The sequence below is a fragment of the Anomaloglossus baeobatrachus genome, chromosome 11 (assembly GCF_048569485.1).
Source record: "Anomaloglossus baeobatrachus isolate aAnoBae1 chromosome 11, aAnoBae1.hap1, whole genome shotgun sequence".
In the NCBI taxonomy this organism is placed as follows: domain Eukaryota; kingdom Metazoa; phylum Chordata; class Amphibia; order Anura; family Aromobatidae; genus Anomaloglossus; species Anomaloglossus baeobatrachus.
Genome location: NC_134363.1, coordinates 195,085,895 through 195,099,455, shown reverse-complemented (window position 1 = coordinate 195,099,455; position 13,561 = coordinate 195,085,895). Strand labels below are relative to the sequence as shown.

At 57.0% G+C, this 13,561-nt stretch overlaps 1 protein-coding gene across 2 annotated transcripts in view; it reads left to right on the top strand.

Moving 5' to 3' along the window:
- SNX19 (sorting nexin 19) overlaps positions 1-9,913 on the top strand; it is a 42,952-nt gene extending 33,039 nt beyond the window's left edge. The window contains exons 12-13 of one of the 2 annotated variants that reach the window (XR_012727564.1): positions 7,644-7,722; positions 8,172-8,259. Coding sequence is in view for 1 of the 2 variants with exons in the window: in XM_075328645.1 (XP_075184760.1) it covers positions 8,172-8,256 (85 nt within the window). In the remaining variant the exon portion in view is untranslated. Of the gene's footprint in view, positions 1-7,643; positions 7,723-8,171 lie in introns of both variants that reach the window. The other variant, XM_075328645.1, reaches the window with a different exon arrangement.
- The last annotated feature ends 3,648 nt before the right edge of the window (positions 9,914-13,561 follow it).

The window sequence follows — 13,561 nt, the reverse complement described above, 5'->3', positions numbered from 1 at the left end:
GTGGACGTCTCCTTTGGTTTGAGGCTTCCGGTTATGGACGTCGCCATCGCTGGTCTCCTCCAGTATTAGGCCTGTGGCTGTGGACGTCTCCTTTGGTGTGAGGCTTCTGGTCATGGACGTCGCCATCGCTGGTCTCCGCTGTGAGGCTTCTGGCTGTGAACGTCTCCTCTGGTGGGAGGCTTCTGGTCATGGACGTCTCCATCGCTGGTCTCCTCTGGTGTGAGGCTTTTGCTCATGGATGTCTCATCGCTGGTCTCCTCCAGTGTGAGGCCTGTGGCTGTGGACGTCTCCTCTGGTGTGAGGCTTCTGGTCATGGATGTCTCCATCGCTGGTCTCCTCTGGTGTTAGGCTTCTGGCTGTGGACGTCTCCTCTGGTGTGAGGCTTCTGGTCATGGACGTCTCCATCGCTGGTCTCCTCTGGTGTGAGGCTTCTGGTCATGGATGTCTCCATCGCTGGTCTCCTCCAGTGTGAAGCCTGTGGCTGTGGACGTCTCCTCTGGTGTGAGGCTTCTGGCCATGGACGTCTCCATCGCAGGTCTCCTCCAGTGTGAGGGCCTGTGGCTGTGGACGTCTCCTCTGGTGTGAGGCTTCCGGCCATGGACGTCTCCATCGCTGGTCTCCTCCAGTGTGAGGCTTCCGGTCATGGATGTACGTCTCCATCGCTGGTCTCCTCTGGTGTGAGGCTTCTAGCTGTGGATGTGGCTGTGGACGTCTCCTTTGGTGTGAGGCTTCCGGTCATGGACGTCGCCATCGCTGGTCTCCGCTGTGAGGCTTCTGGCTGTGAACATCTCCTCTGGTATGAGGTTTCTGGTCATGGACATCTCCATCGCTGGTCTCCTCCAGTGTGAGGCCTGTGGCTGTGGATGTCTCCTCTGGTGTAAGGCTTCTGGTCATGGATGTCTCCATCGCTGGTCTCCTCTGGTGTTAGGCTTCTGGCTGTGGACGTCTCCTCTGGTGGGAGGCTTCTGGTCATGGACGTCTCCATCGCTGGTCTCCTCTGGTGTTAGGCTTCTGACTGTGGACGTCTCCTCTGGTGTGAGGCTTCTGGTCATGGATGTCTCCATCGCTGGTCTCCTCCGCTGTGAGGCTTCTGGCTGTGGACGTCTCCTCTGGTGTGAGGCTTCTGGTCATGGACGTCTCCATCGCTGGTCTCCTCCGCTGTGGGGCTTCTGGCTGTGGACATCTCCTCTGGTGTGAGGTTTCTGGTCATGGATGTCTCCATCGCTGGTCTCCTCTGGTGTGAGGCTTCTAGCTGTGGACGTCTCCTCTGGTGTGAGGCTTCCGGTCAAGGACGTCGCCATCGCTGGTCTCCTCTGATGTGAGGCCTATGGCTGTGGACGTCTCCTTTGGTGTGAGGCTTCCGGTCATGGACGTCGCCATCGCTGGTCTCCTCCAGTGTGAGGCCTGTGGCTGTGGACGTCTCCTTTGGTGTGAGGCTTCCGGCCATGGACGTCTCCATCGCTGGTCTCCTCCAGTGTGAGACCTGTGGCTGTGGACGTCTCCTCTGGTGTGAGGCTTCCAGCTGTAGACGTCTCCATCGCTGGTTGCCTCCGCTGAGAGGCGGAGATTACAGCCGAGAGGCGAAGATTACAGCTGAGAGCCGGAGGTTACAGCTGAGAGCCGGAGGTTACAGCTGAGAGGCGGAGATTACAGCTGAGAGGCGGAGATTACAGCTGAGAGGCGGAGATTACAGCTGAGAGGCGGAGATTACAGCTGAGAGGCGGAGATTACAGCTGAGAGGCGGAGATTACAGCTGAGAGGCGGAGATTACAGCTGAGAGGCGGAGATTACAGCTGAGAGGCGGAGATTACAGCTGAGAGGCGGAGATTACAGCTGAGAGGCGGAGATTACAGCTGAGAGGCGGAGATTACAGCTGAGAGGCGGAGATTACAGCTGAGAGGCGGAGATTACAGCTGAGAGTCGGAGGTTACAGCTGAGAGTCGGAGGTTACAGCTGAGAGTCGGAGGTTACAGCTGAGAGTCGGAGGTTACAGCTGAGAGTCGGAGGTTACAGCTGAGAGGCGGAGGTTACAGCTGAGAGGCGGAGGTTACAGCTGAGAGGCGGAGGTTACAGCTGAGAGGCGGAGGTTACAGCTGAGAGCCGGAGCTTACAGCTGAGAGCCGGAGGTTACAGCTGAGAGCCGGAGGTTATAGCTGAGAGACGGAGATTACAGCTGAGAGTTGGAGGTTACAGCTGAGAGTTGGAGGTTACAGCTGAGAGTTGGAGGTTACAGCTGAGAGCCGGAGGTTACAGCTGAGAGCCGGAGGTTACAGCTGAGAGGCGGAGATTACAGCTGAGAGGCGGAGGTTACAGCTGAGAGCCGGAGGTTACAGCTGAGAGTTGGAGGTTACAGCTGAGAGCCGGAGGTTACAGCGGAGAGTTGGAGGTTACAGCGGAGAGTTGGAGGTTACAGCGGAGAGTTGGAGGTTACAGCGGAGAGTTGGAGGTTACAGCCGAGAGCCGGAGGTTACAGCCGAGAGGCGGAGGTTACAGCCGAGAGGCGGAGGTTACAGCCGAGAGGCGGAGGTTACAGCCGAGAGGCGGAGGTTACAGCCGAGAGGCGGAGGTTACAGCTGAGAGCCGGCGCTAGAAGCCCAGATTGTTATAGAACTGGAGACCTATATAACAATAAAAAAACAGCATAAAAACAACCTCTACTCAGAATATCATGTTTTGCAAAGTGTGCACAGTGCCAGCATCCCAACCTGTACTATTCAAAAATGAGATTTTTGGCAAAAAATTGCAATTTTTGGAACTCCCCCGCCACGTCACGGCAAATCTCCTGAGGCAGTCCCACACTACAATATCTTTATTTAGAGTGTGCCATGCGGCCTCACATATGCAAGCATAGGAGTGCACAGCACGGACCTGGTGCTTTCCAGTCCCGTCTCCAGGACTGATTTATGGTTGTGGGCGGGATCGGCCCAGGCACATGCTGCTTGGAATATATAGCCTGTGGACAGGGCTGGATGGCAATGTGTGAACAGCCACCAATCGCCAAAAATCAAGACAGATGTAAAATAAAAATGAAGTGCACTGCAAGATGGGGTGTTTTTTATTGTTATATAGGTCTTTGGTTGGTCCCCATCTTGCAGTGCACTTCATTTTTATTTTAGTTAGTCTGATGAGGCTATCCCTGCATGGGCACTTCTGATGTCTAAAAGGTTAGATGACCTGGCCGCTCAGATATCTCAGCCTTCCACAGGCTCGCACAGCCTCCCCCCGGCTCAGCTCCCTCAGAGGAGCCCGCCTTCGTCTGGTGTATCATCCCCAGTACGTAAAAAGGCTGTCTCCAAAAGGCGCCATTGCGACCGCTCCGCCTCTTCTGACTCACACGATGGTCAGTCCTTTAGTAGTCACGATTCCCGAGACTCTGACTCTGATTCAGATGTCCCTTCTGAGTCTAGGCATATGGAAGACACTCTGATAGCGGCTGTCAATCACTCTCTGTCGATTTCTGATCAGCCCTCGGACCCGACTTCTCAGTCGGCAATCAAGCGAGCCAAGAAGCCTCCTAAGTCCTTTGCCCAGGATCCGATTTTTCATCAAATCGTATCTAAACGGTGGGATCACCCTGATAGGAGGTTTAATAAAAAATCCTCCTCTTCATTCGCTTATGCCTTTCCCCCGGAAATGGTTAAGCGCTGGTCGGTACCCCCCATTGTGGATCCGCCAGTATCCAGACTGGCTAAACACACGGTTATGTCTGTTTCAGACAACGTGTCTCTTAAGGACTCGTCCGACCGCGCAGTTGATGCTGCGGTCAAATCTATTTTTCAGGCTTCGGGCTCCTCTCTGCGCCCCCTGTTTGCCATGACATGGGTGGCAAGAGCTATGAGCGTGTGGAGTAGGAATTTGCGCAAGTTGCTTCGCCCTTGCAAATATCCTCCGGAGGCTTTTGAGATTCTTGATTTGTTCTCTCTCGCCTCTAATTATCTTCTTCATGGCTCTCTAGATGCAGCTAGCTGGTCAGCCCTAACGGCAGCTAATGCTGTCTTCGCCCGCAGGGTTCTGTGGCTAAAGATCTGGAATGCGGACAGTGCCTCCAAGAAGTCCCCGTCCACACTTCCCTTCCAGGGTCTTCGTCTATTTGGTGAATCCCTGGACAAGCTCATATCTGAGGCGACGGGTGGTAAAAGTACCATTCTACCACAAAAGCGGCCTGTAGCCTGAAATTTCAAAAAATCTTCTTGGCGCAGGCAGTCCTTTCGGCCTGCTCCCCAAAAGCCATCGGCCCAAGGACCGTCCCAATGCTTAGATCGAGGATCCGGTCCCTCAAGTGGCTCGTCTTGGCGTTCCCACTCCAAGCAGCCTAAATCCAAAGGACCTCGCTCTGTACAGGCCCCCGCTCTGTACAGGCCCCCTCAGCATGACGCCAGGTATCCCGCAGATCCGACTCCTGTGGGAGGGCGGCTTCTGCTTTTTCGGGATATCTGGCTGGACCACACTCACGATGCCTGGGTTCGAGAAATCGTCACCTCAGGTTACAAGATTGATTTCCTCTCCCTGCCGGCCAACAGGTTTCTGCGTTCTCGTCTCCCAAGGTCCGAAACGCAAAACCGGGCCTTATTTCAGGCCATAACTTCTTTACAAAAAGCAAACGTTATCATTCCAGTGCCCCTGGAACAGCGCGGAAAAGGTTTCTACTCAAACCTTTTTGTCGTTCCCAAAAAAGATGGCTCTGTCCGCCCTATCTTGGACCTCAAACGGCTGAACAAGTTCGTACGGATTCGAACTTTCCGAATGGAATCATTGAGAGCTGTACTAGCCGCCATGGAACCTGGAGAATTCCTAGCTTCCATAGACGTTCAAGATGCTTATTTACACATTCCCATATGTGTCTCTCATCAACGGTTCCTTCGCTTTGCCGTAGGACACCGTCATTTCCAATTCAGGGCCCTCCCCTTTGGGCTGGCCACTGCGCCTCGGGTCTTCACAAAGGTCATGGTGGCCGTCATGTTCATTTTACACCCCAGAGGAATCCTGGTCGTTCCCTATTTGGACGACCTTCTTGTCAAAGGGAGCTCTCCTCACGTTTGCTCAGAAAGCTTGCAGATTTGCCTAGACACGCTGTCAAGGCTAGGGTGGCTTGTCAATTTCAACAAGTCATCCCTCATTCCTCATCAGCGCATCACCTTTTTAGGTATGCTGATAGACACGGCTCAGTCCCGGGTTTTCCTTCCAGAGGACAAGAGGTCTTCCCTGATCCGGGCTGCCCAATCCCTCCACTCTCGCCGTCACACATCCCTTCGGAACGGAATGAGAGTGTTCGGCAAGATGGTGGCGGTCATAGAAGCCGTGTCCTTTGCCCAATTCCACCTGCGCCCTCTACAACTGGATCTTCTATCCTCCTGGGACAAGAATCCAGCCTCCCTCGACCGGTCAGTCCGCCTGTCTTGGTCTGCGCTCAGCTCCCTCGTCTGGTGGACTCAAGCCTCATCCCTATCTCAAGGGAAGACCTTCCGCCCGGTCCACTGGCAGGTAGTCACGACGGATGCCAGCCTGATAGGCTGGGGGGCGGTGTTTCTACACCACACTGTTCAGGGACGCTGGTCTCCTTCCGAGCGCTCTCTGCACATCAATGTTCTGGAGATCAGAGCCATATTTCTGGCCCTTCAGAATCTTCAACCCTTATTACTGGGCCTCCCTGTTCGGATCCAGTCAGACAATGCCACGGCCGTGGCTTACATCAACCGTCAGGGAGGAACTCGCAGCAAGGCAGCGATGAAGGAGGTATCCAGAATTCTTCTTTGGGCAGAGAAGCACATCCCCATTATTTCAGTTGTCCATATCCCAGGGGTAGACAACTGGGCCGCAGACTTTCTCAGCAGGCAGGGTCTAGCGGCAGGAGACTGGTCTCTCCACGACGAAGTGTTCCATCAGATCACTGTACGTTGAGGACTCCCGGATGTGGACCTCATGGCGTCTCGAATGAATGCCAAGATACGTCCCTTCATATCTCGGTCGAGAGACCCGCTAGCGCTCGGCTCCGACGCTCTAGTCTTTCCATGGTCGCAGTTCCGCCTACCCTACATCTTCCCTCCGTTTCCTCTCATTCCGAGAGTAATCAAGAAAATCAAAGCGGAGGGAATTCCGGTGATCCTCGTGGCCCCGGACTGGCCCAGGAGAGCCTGGTACCCAGAGCTCCTACAACTTCTTAGCGACACTCCCTGGCGTCTTCCCAACCGCCCGGATCTTCTATCGCAAGGTCCAATATTCCACCAGAATACAGCACAGCTGCATTTGACGGCGTGGCACTTGAATCCCTGATTCTAGCCAGATCGGGTTTTTCTTCCAGGGTAGTTCATACCATGCTTAATGCTCGGAAGCCTTCCTCCGCCAGCATTTACCACAGGACCTGGAAGACCTATCTTTCCTGGTGTGACCGTCATAATCGTTCACCCCTGACCTTTTCAATCCCTAATGTTCTTGCTTTCTGCAAGACGGTCTGGACTCGGGTCTTGCTCTCAGTACCCTTAAAGGACAAGTTTCTGCTTTGTCATTTTTTTTCCAGAAGCAGCTGGCTTCTCGCCCTCAGGTCCGTACTTTTCTTCAAGGGGTAGCGCATTTGGTCCCTCCTTATCGTCACCCCTTAGATCCCTGGGATCTGAATCTGGTTCTCGGAGTCCTTCAACTTCCTCCTTTCGAACCTCTGAAAGAAATCTCTCTCCAGCGACTGTCTTGGAAAGTGGCCTTTTTGGTCGCTATCACCTCTATCAGGCGAGTGTCCAAACTGGCAGCGCTTTCCTGTCGCTCCCCTTACCTGATATTCCATCATGATAAGGTGGTCCTTCGGCCTTCCCCCGCCTTCCTTCCGAAGGTCGTATCCTCTTTCCACCTGAACGAGGACATTGTGTTGCCGTCATTCTGCCCGGCCCCGGTCCACTCCTTTGAGAAAGCCCTTCACAATCTCGATCTTGTCAGGGCTCTGCGGATCTACATCTCCAGAACAGCGCTGTTGCGCAAGTCCGATGCCCTCTTCGTCCTCCCAGTAGGACACAAAAAGGGCAACCCGGCATCTAAATCCACGATTTCTCGATGGATCAGGACTGCCATGTGTGAGGCTTACAAAGCACGAGGTGCCGTTCCCCCTCAATCTGTGCAGGCCCACTCTACACGAGCAGTGGGTGCCTCCTGGGCTATCTGCCATCAGGCCTCGGCGGCCCAACTTTGCAAGGCCGCTACCTGCTCCAGTGTGCACACGTTTACAAAATTCTACAGAGTGCATACGCATGCCTCCGCGGATGCTGCTCTTGGAGAACAAGTCCTTCAGGCAGCAGTGGCCCATTTATAAGTGGCCACTGCTCGGTTCTTGACAGTGTTGATATGTGTTCACTGCAGTTGCAGTTGTTAGTCAGCTCTTAGGCTGATGTTATACACTGTTAATAGTTCAGTTCTCACCCAGGGACTGCTTTGGGACGTCCCACTGTCTGTGTCCCCCAAATGAAAAGGCGAGAAAGGAAATGACATTTTTGTGTACTCACCGTAAAATATCTTTCTTGGAGCCTTTCATTGGGGGACACAGCTCCCACCCTTGTGGTTTTGGTTGTCCTTCTACTGCTTTTACACCAAACTGAGCTAGTTCCCGCCTAGCTGGGGTTATATGCTGTGGGGGGAGGAGCTAACTCTTTTTTCAAATCTAGTGTCAAGCCTCCCCTGGAGACACCATAATACCCACTGTCTGTGTCCCCCAATGAAAGGCTCCAAGGAAGACATTTTACGGTGAGTACACAAAAATGTCATTTTTCTGTTTCCCTCCAGACCAGCAAAGTCCAGAGCTTCTGCTCTTATAGAGGTCCTTGGCAGTGAGCATGGGATATCAGCCCCGTTACCTGCTCTGCTGGTTTCTGTGGCAGCCTTTGGGTGATCTTTGTCCCCCAGCGTCCGCGCTTTGCCTCGTGTCCTCCGTCATGTTCGCTCCTTCATCTGAAGACTTTTACCGACCTTTATGATATTCCAAAGATGAGGTTAATTCTGTCCTGATCTGTCTCCAAGGAGTTCATGGGTGTACTCAGTTCTTCTCATGGCTGGACACAAATAATCTGGGCAGCATGGCGGGCAACATATCTCTATATCTACATATATACGCTCATCATGCCTGTCAGTGTGTTGTGGGCTGCTTGTGCCTCCGGGGCGCGCTGCTGTGGTCACTAACTATCTTCTCTCCACAGGCATCTGCTGTACTGTATCTGGGACCTTCTTCTGGAGAGTGTGACCAGCCATCGCCCCGCACTGGATGACGCCGGCGCCCATTAAGCAGTTTCGGGATGGAGCAGTTGCTATAGATTGATGAACATTGTCGGTGAGCGGCTCAACTGCCTCATGGATCTGCCGCACCCTCCCACCACCATCCGGGACATTCTTCAGCTGACCCCCACCCCGGGACCACTCGGGAGGGATGCGTGTGTTCCCTCCGCAAGACCACACAGTACCAGCCATCCGGCACCACGAGGGACGGATTCTCCACCCCGGGACCACACGGAGGTATACCCTCCAGCACCACAAGGGATTGACCTCCCCCCCCCCCCCAGACCACACACAGGAGGGATCTGCTCCCCCCCAAGGACCACACAGGAGGGACGTGCCCCCCCCCCAACAACCACACGAGAGGTATGTGCATGCAACCTTGGGTCCACACAGGAAGGGATTTCACCCCGTCCCAGGACCACACAGGAGGGACGTGCTCCCCTCAGTGCCGCAGGGGAGGGATGTACACCACCCCAGGGACCACACAGGTAGGGATGTACCCCGCCCCGGGGACCACACAGGGAGGGATGTATCCCGCCCCGGGGACCACACAGGGAGGGGATGTACCCCGGCCCGAGGACCACACAGGGAGGATGTACCCCGCCCTGGGGACCACACAGTTAGGGATGTACCCCGCCCCGGGGACCACGCATGGAGGGATGTACCCCGCCCCGGGGACCACACATGGAGGGATGTACCCCGCCCCGGGGACTACACAGGGAGGGATGTACCCCGGCCCGAGGACCACACAGGGAGGATGTACCCCGCCCCGGGGACCACACATGGAGGGATGTACCCTGCCCCGGGGACCACACATGGAGGGATGTACCCCGCCCCGGGGACCACACAGGGAGGGATGTACCCCGCCCCGGGGACCACACAGGAGGGATGTACCCCACCCGAGGACCACACAGGAGGGATGTACCCCGCCTCAGGGACCACACAGGAGGGATGTGCACTGCAGAGCTGACACTTTATAGCCCCACATGACACCATCTGATGATAGATGTAAATGGCACCTCACCAAATCTAGAGAAGACTCCTGGAACAGCTGGGTGGTGCGTGGTCTCTTCCTGGGTGGTGAGTGGTCTCCTCCAGGGTGGTGCGTGGTCTCCTCCTGGGTGGTGCGTGGTCTCCTTCTGGGTGGTGCGTGGTCTCCTCCTGGGTGGTGCGTGGTCTCCTACTGGGTGGTGCGTGGTCTCCTCCTGGGTGGTGCGTGGTCTCCTCCTGGGTGGTGCGTGGTCTCCTCCTGGGTGGTGCGTGGTCTCATCCTGGGTGGTGCGTGGTCTCCTCCTGGGTGGTGCGTGGTCTCCTCCTGGGTGGTGCGTGGTCTCCTCCTGGGTGGTGCGTGGTCTCATCTTACACCCCCGGCTCGTCGTGCTGGTGGGAGATGAGAGCAGTTGGTTGTTGTACAGAGGTGGAGCCGGGCTCTGCTGAGAGGGGGCTCCGGGGGCTTCACAGGTCAGCATCGCTGCATGTCTGAGATGTCACCTTGTATTAGCTTGTAATCCTGCGGTGACCACGTCCCTCGGAGCTGTGGCTACGTGGCGTGCAGAAGCGGTGTGTGTCGCCATCGCTGTGCACCAGATTATCCTCACTCCTCCATCAGACTTTTATTATTCTGCTTTTATGTATTATTTTATGTAGTAAATTGTGGAAAATCTGAGCGGTCGCCTCCTCCGTGTGCTGTGCAGGGTCCGGTCACATCGCCTCCTCTGTGTGCTGTGCAGGGTCCGGTCACATCGCCTCCTCCGTGTGCTGTGCAGGGTCCGGTCACATCGCCTCCTCCGTGTGCTGTGCAGGGTCCGGTCACATCGCCTCCTCCGTGAGCTGTGCGGGGTCCAGTCACATTGCCTCCTCCGTGTGCTGTGCGGGGTCCAGTCACATTGCCTCCTCCGTGTGCTGTGCGGGGTCCAGTCACATTGCCTCCTCCGTGTGCTGTGCGGGGTCCGGTCACATTGCCTCCTCCGTGTGCTGTGCGGGGTCCAGTCACATCGCCTCCTCCGTGTGCTGTGCGGGGTCCATTCACATCGCCTCCTCCGTGTGCTGTGCGGGGTCCGATCACATCGCCTCCTCCGTGTGCTGTGCGGGGTCCGATCACATCGCCTCCTCCGTGTGCTGTGCGGGGTCCGATCACATCGCCTCCTCCGTGTGCTGTGCGGGGTCCGATCACATCGCCTCCTCCGTGTGCTGTGCAGGGTCCGATCACATCGCCTCCTCCGTGTGCTGTGCGGGTCCGATCACATCGCCTCCTCCGTGTGCTGTGCGGGGTCCGGTCACATCGCCTCCTCCGTGTGCTGTGCAGACCCTCCACCCCTGTAACCTCTGCAGTGTGTGGTGTATGGTCTGAGCACTGACAGGCGGACCCCCACCCCTGTAACCTCTGCAGTGTGCGGTGTGTGGTCTGAGCACTGACAGGCGGACCCTCCACCCCTGTAACCTCTGCAGTGTGTGGTGTATGGTCTGAGCACTGACAGGCGGACCCCCCACCCCTGTAACCTCTGCAGCGTGCGGTGTATGGTCTGAGCACTGACAGGCGGACCCCCACCCCTGTAACCTCTGCAGCGTGCGGTGTATGGTCTGAGCACTGACAGGCGGACCCCCCACCCCTGTAACCTCTGCAGTGTGCGGTGTATGGTCTGAGCACTGACAGGCGGACCCCCACCCCTGTAACCTCTGCAGTGTGTGGTGTATGGTCTGAGCACTGACAGGTGGATCCCCCACCCCTGTAACCTCTGCAGTGTGTGGTGTATGGTCTGAGCACTGACAGGCGGACCCCCACCCCTGTAACCTCTGCAGTGTGTGGTGTATGGTCTGAGCACTGACAGGCGGACCCTCCACCCCTGTAACCTCTGCAGTGTGTGGTGTATGGTCTGAGCACTGACAGGTGGATCCCCCACCCCTGTAACCTCTGCAGTGTGTGGTGTATGGTCTGAGCACTGACAGGCGGACCCCCACCCCTGTAACCTCTGCAGTGTGTGGTGTATGGTCTGAGCACTGACAGGCGGACCCTCCACCCCTGTAACCTTTGCAGTGTGTGGTGTATGGTCTGAGCACTGACAGGCGGACCCCCCACCCCTGTAACCTCTGCAGCGTGCGGTGTATGGTCTGAGCACTGACAGGCGGACCCCCACCCCTGTAACCTCTGCAGTGTGTGGTGTATGGTCTGAGCACTGACAGGCGGACCCTCCACCCCTGTAACCTCTGCAGTGTGTGGTGTATGGTCTGAGCACTGACAGGCGGACCCTCCACCCCTGTAACCTCTGCAGTGTGTGGTGTATGGTCTGAGCACTGACAGGCGGACCCCCCACCCCTGTAACCTCTGCAGTGTGTGGTGTAAGGTCTGAGCACTGACAGGCGGACCCCCACCCCTGTAACCTCTGCAGCGTGCGGTGTAAGGTCTGAGCACTGACAGGCGGACCCTCCACCCCTGTAACCTCTGCAGCGTGCGGTGTATGGTCTGAGCACTGACAGGCGGACCCCCACCCCTGTAACCTCTGCAGTGTGTGGTGTATGGTCTGAGCACTGACAGGCGGACCCTCCACCCCTGTAACCTCTGCAGTGTGTGGTGTATGGTCTGAGCACTGACAGGCGGACCCCCCACCCCTGTAACCTCTGCAGTGTGTGGTGTAAGGTCTGAGCACTGACAGGCGGACCCCCACCCCTGTAACCTCTGCAGTGTGCGGTGTATGGTCTGAGGACTGACAGGCGGACCCCCCACCCCTGTAACCTCTGCAGTGTGCGGTGTAAGGTCTGAGCACTGACAGGCGGACCCCCCACCCCTGTAACCTCTGCAGTGTATGGTGTGAGCAGTGACAGGCGGACCCCCCACCCCTGTAACCTCTGCAGTGTGCGGTGTATGGTCTGAGCATTGACAGGCGGACCCCCACCCCTGTAACCTCTGCAGTGTGTGGTGTATGGTCTGAGCACTGACAGGCGGACCCCCCACCCCTGTAACCTCTGCAGTGTGTGGTGTATGGTCTGAGCACTGAGGACCCCCCACCCCTGTAACCTCTGCAGTGTGTGGTGTATGGTCTGAGCACTGAGGACCCCCCACCCCTGTAACCTCTGCAGTGTATGGTCTGAGCACTGACAGGCGGACCCCCCACCCCTGTAACCTCTGCAGTGTATGGTCTGAGCACTGACAGGCGGACCCCCCACCCCTGTAACCTCTGCAGTGTGCGGTGTATGGTCTGAGCACTGACATGCGGACCCCCCACCCCTGTAACCTCTGCAGTGTGCGGTGTAAGGTCTGAGCACTGACAGGCGGACCCCCCACCCCTGTAACCTCTGCAGTGTATGGTGTGAGCAGTGACAGGCGGACCCCCCACCCCTGTAACCTCTGCAGTGTGCGGTGTATGGTCTGAGCACTGACAGGCGGACCCCCCACCCCTGTAACCTCTGCAGTGTATGGTCTGAGCACTGACAGGCGGACCCCCCACCCCTGTAACCTCTGCAGTGTATGATCTGAGCACTGACAGGCGGACCCCCCACCCCTGTAACCTCTGCAGTGTGCGGTGTATGGTCTGAGCACTGACAGGCGGACCCTCCACCCCTGTAACCTCTGCAGTGTGTGGTGTATGGTCTGAGCACTGACAGGCGGACCCCCCACCCCTGTAACCTCTACAGTGTGCGGTGTATGGTCTGAGCACTGACAGGTGGATCCCCCACCCCTGTAACCTCTGCAGTGTGTGGTGTATGGTCTGAGCACTGACAGGCGGACCCCCACCCCTGTAACCTCTGCAGTGTGTGGTGTATGGTCTGAGCACTGACAGGCGGACCCTCCACCCCTGTAACCTCTGCAGTGTGTGGTGTATGGTCTGAGCACTGACAGGCGGACCCCCCACCCCTGTAACCTCTGCAGCGTGCGGTGTATGGTCTGAGCACTGACATGCGGACCCCCACCCCTGTAACCTCTGCAGTGTGTGGTGTATGGTCTGAGCACTGACAGGCGGACCCTCCACCCCTGTAACCTCTGCAGTGTGTGGTGTATGGTCTGAGCACTGACAGGCGGACCCCCCACCCCTGTAACCTCTGCAGTGTGTGGTGTATGGTCTGAGCACTGACAGGCGGACCCCCCCACCCCTGTAACCTCTGCAGTGTGTGGTGTAAGGTCTGAGCACTGACAGGCGGACCCCCACCCCTGTAACCTCTGCAGTGTGCGGTGTATGGTCTGAGCACTGACAGGCGGACCCCCCACCCCTGTAACCTCTGCAGTGTGCGGTGTATGGTCTGAGCACTGACAGGCGGACCCCCCACCCCTGTAACCTCTGCAGTGTGCGGTGTAAGGTCTGAGCACTGACAGGCGGACCCC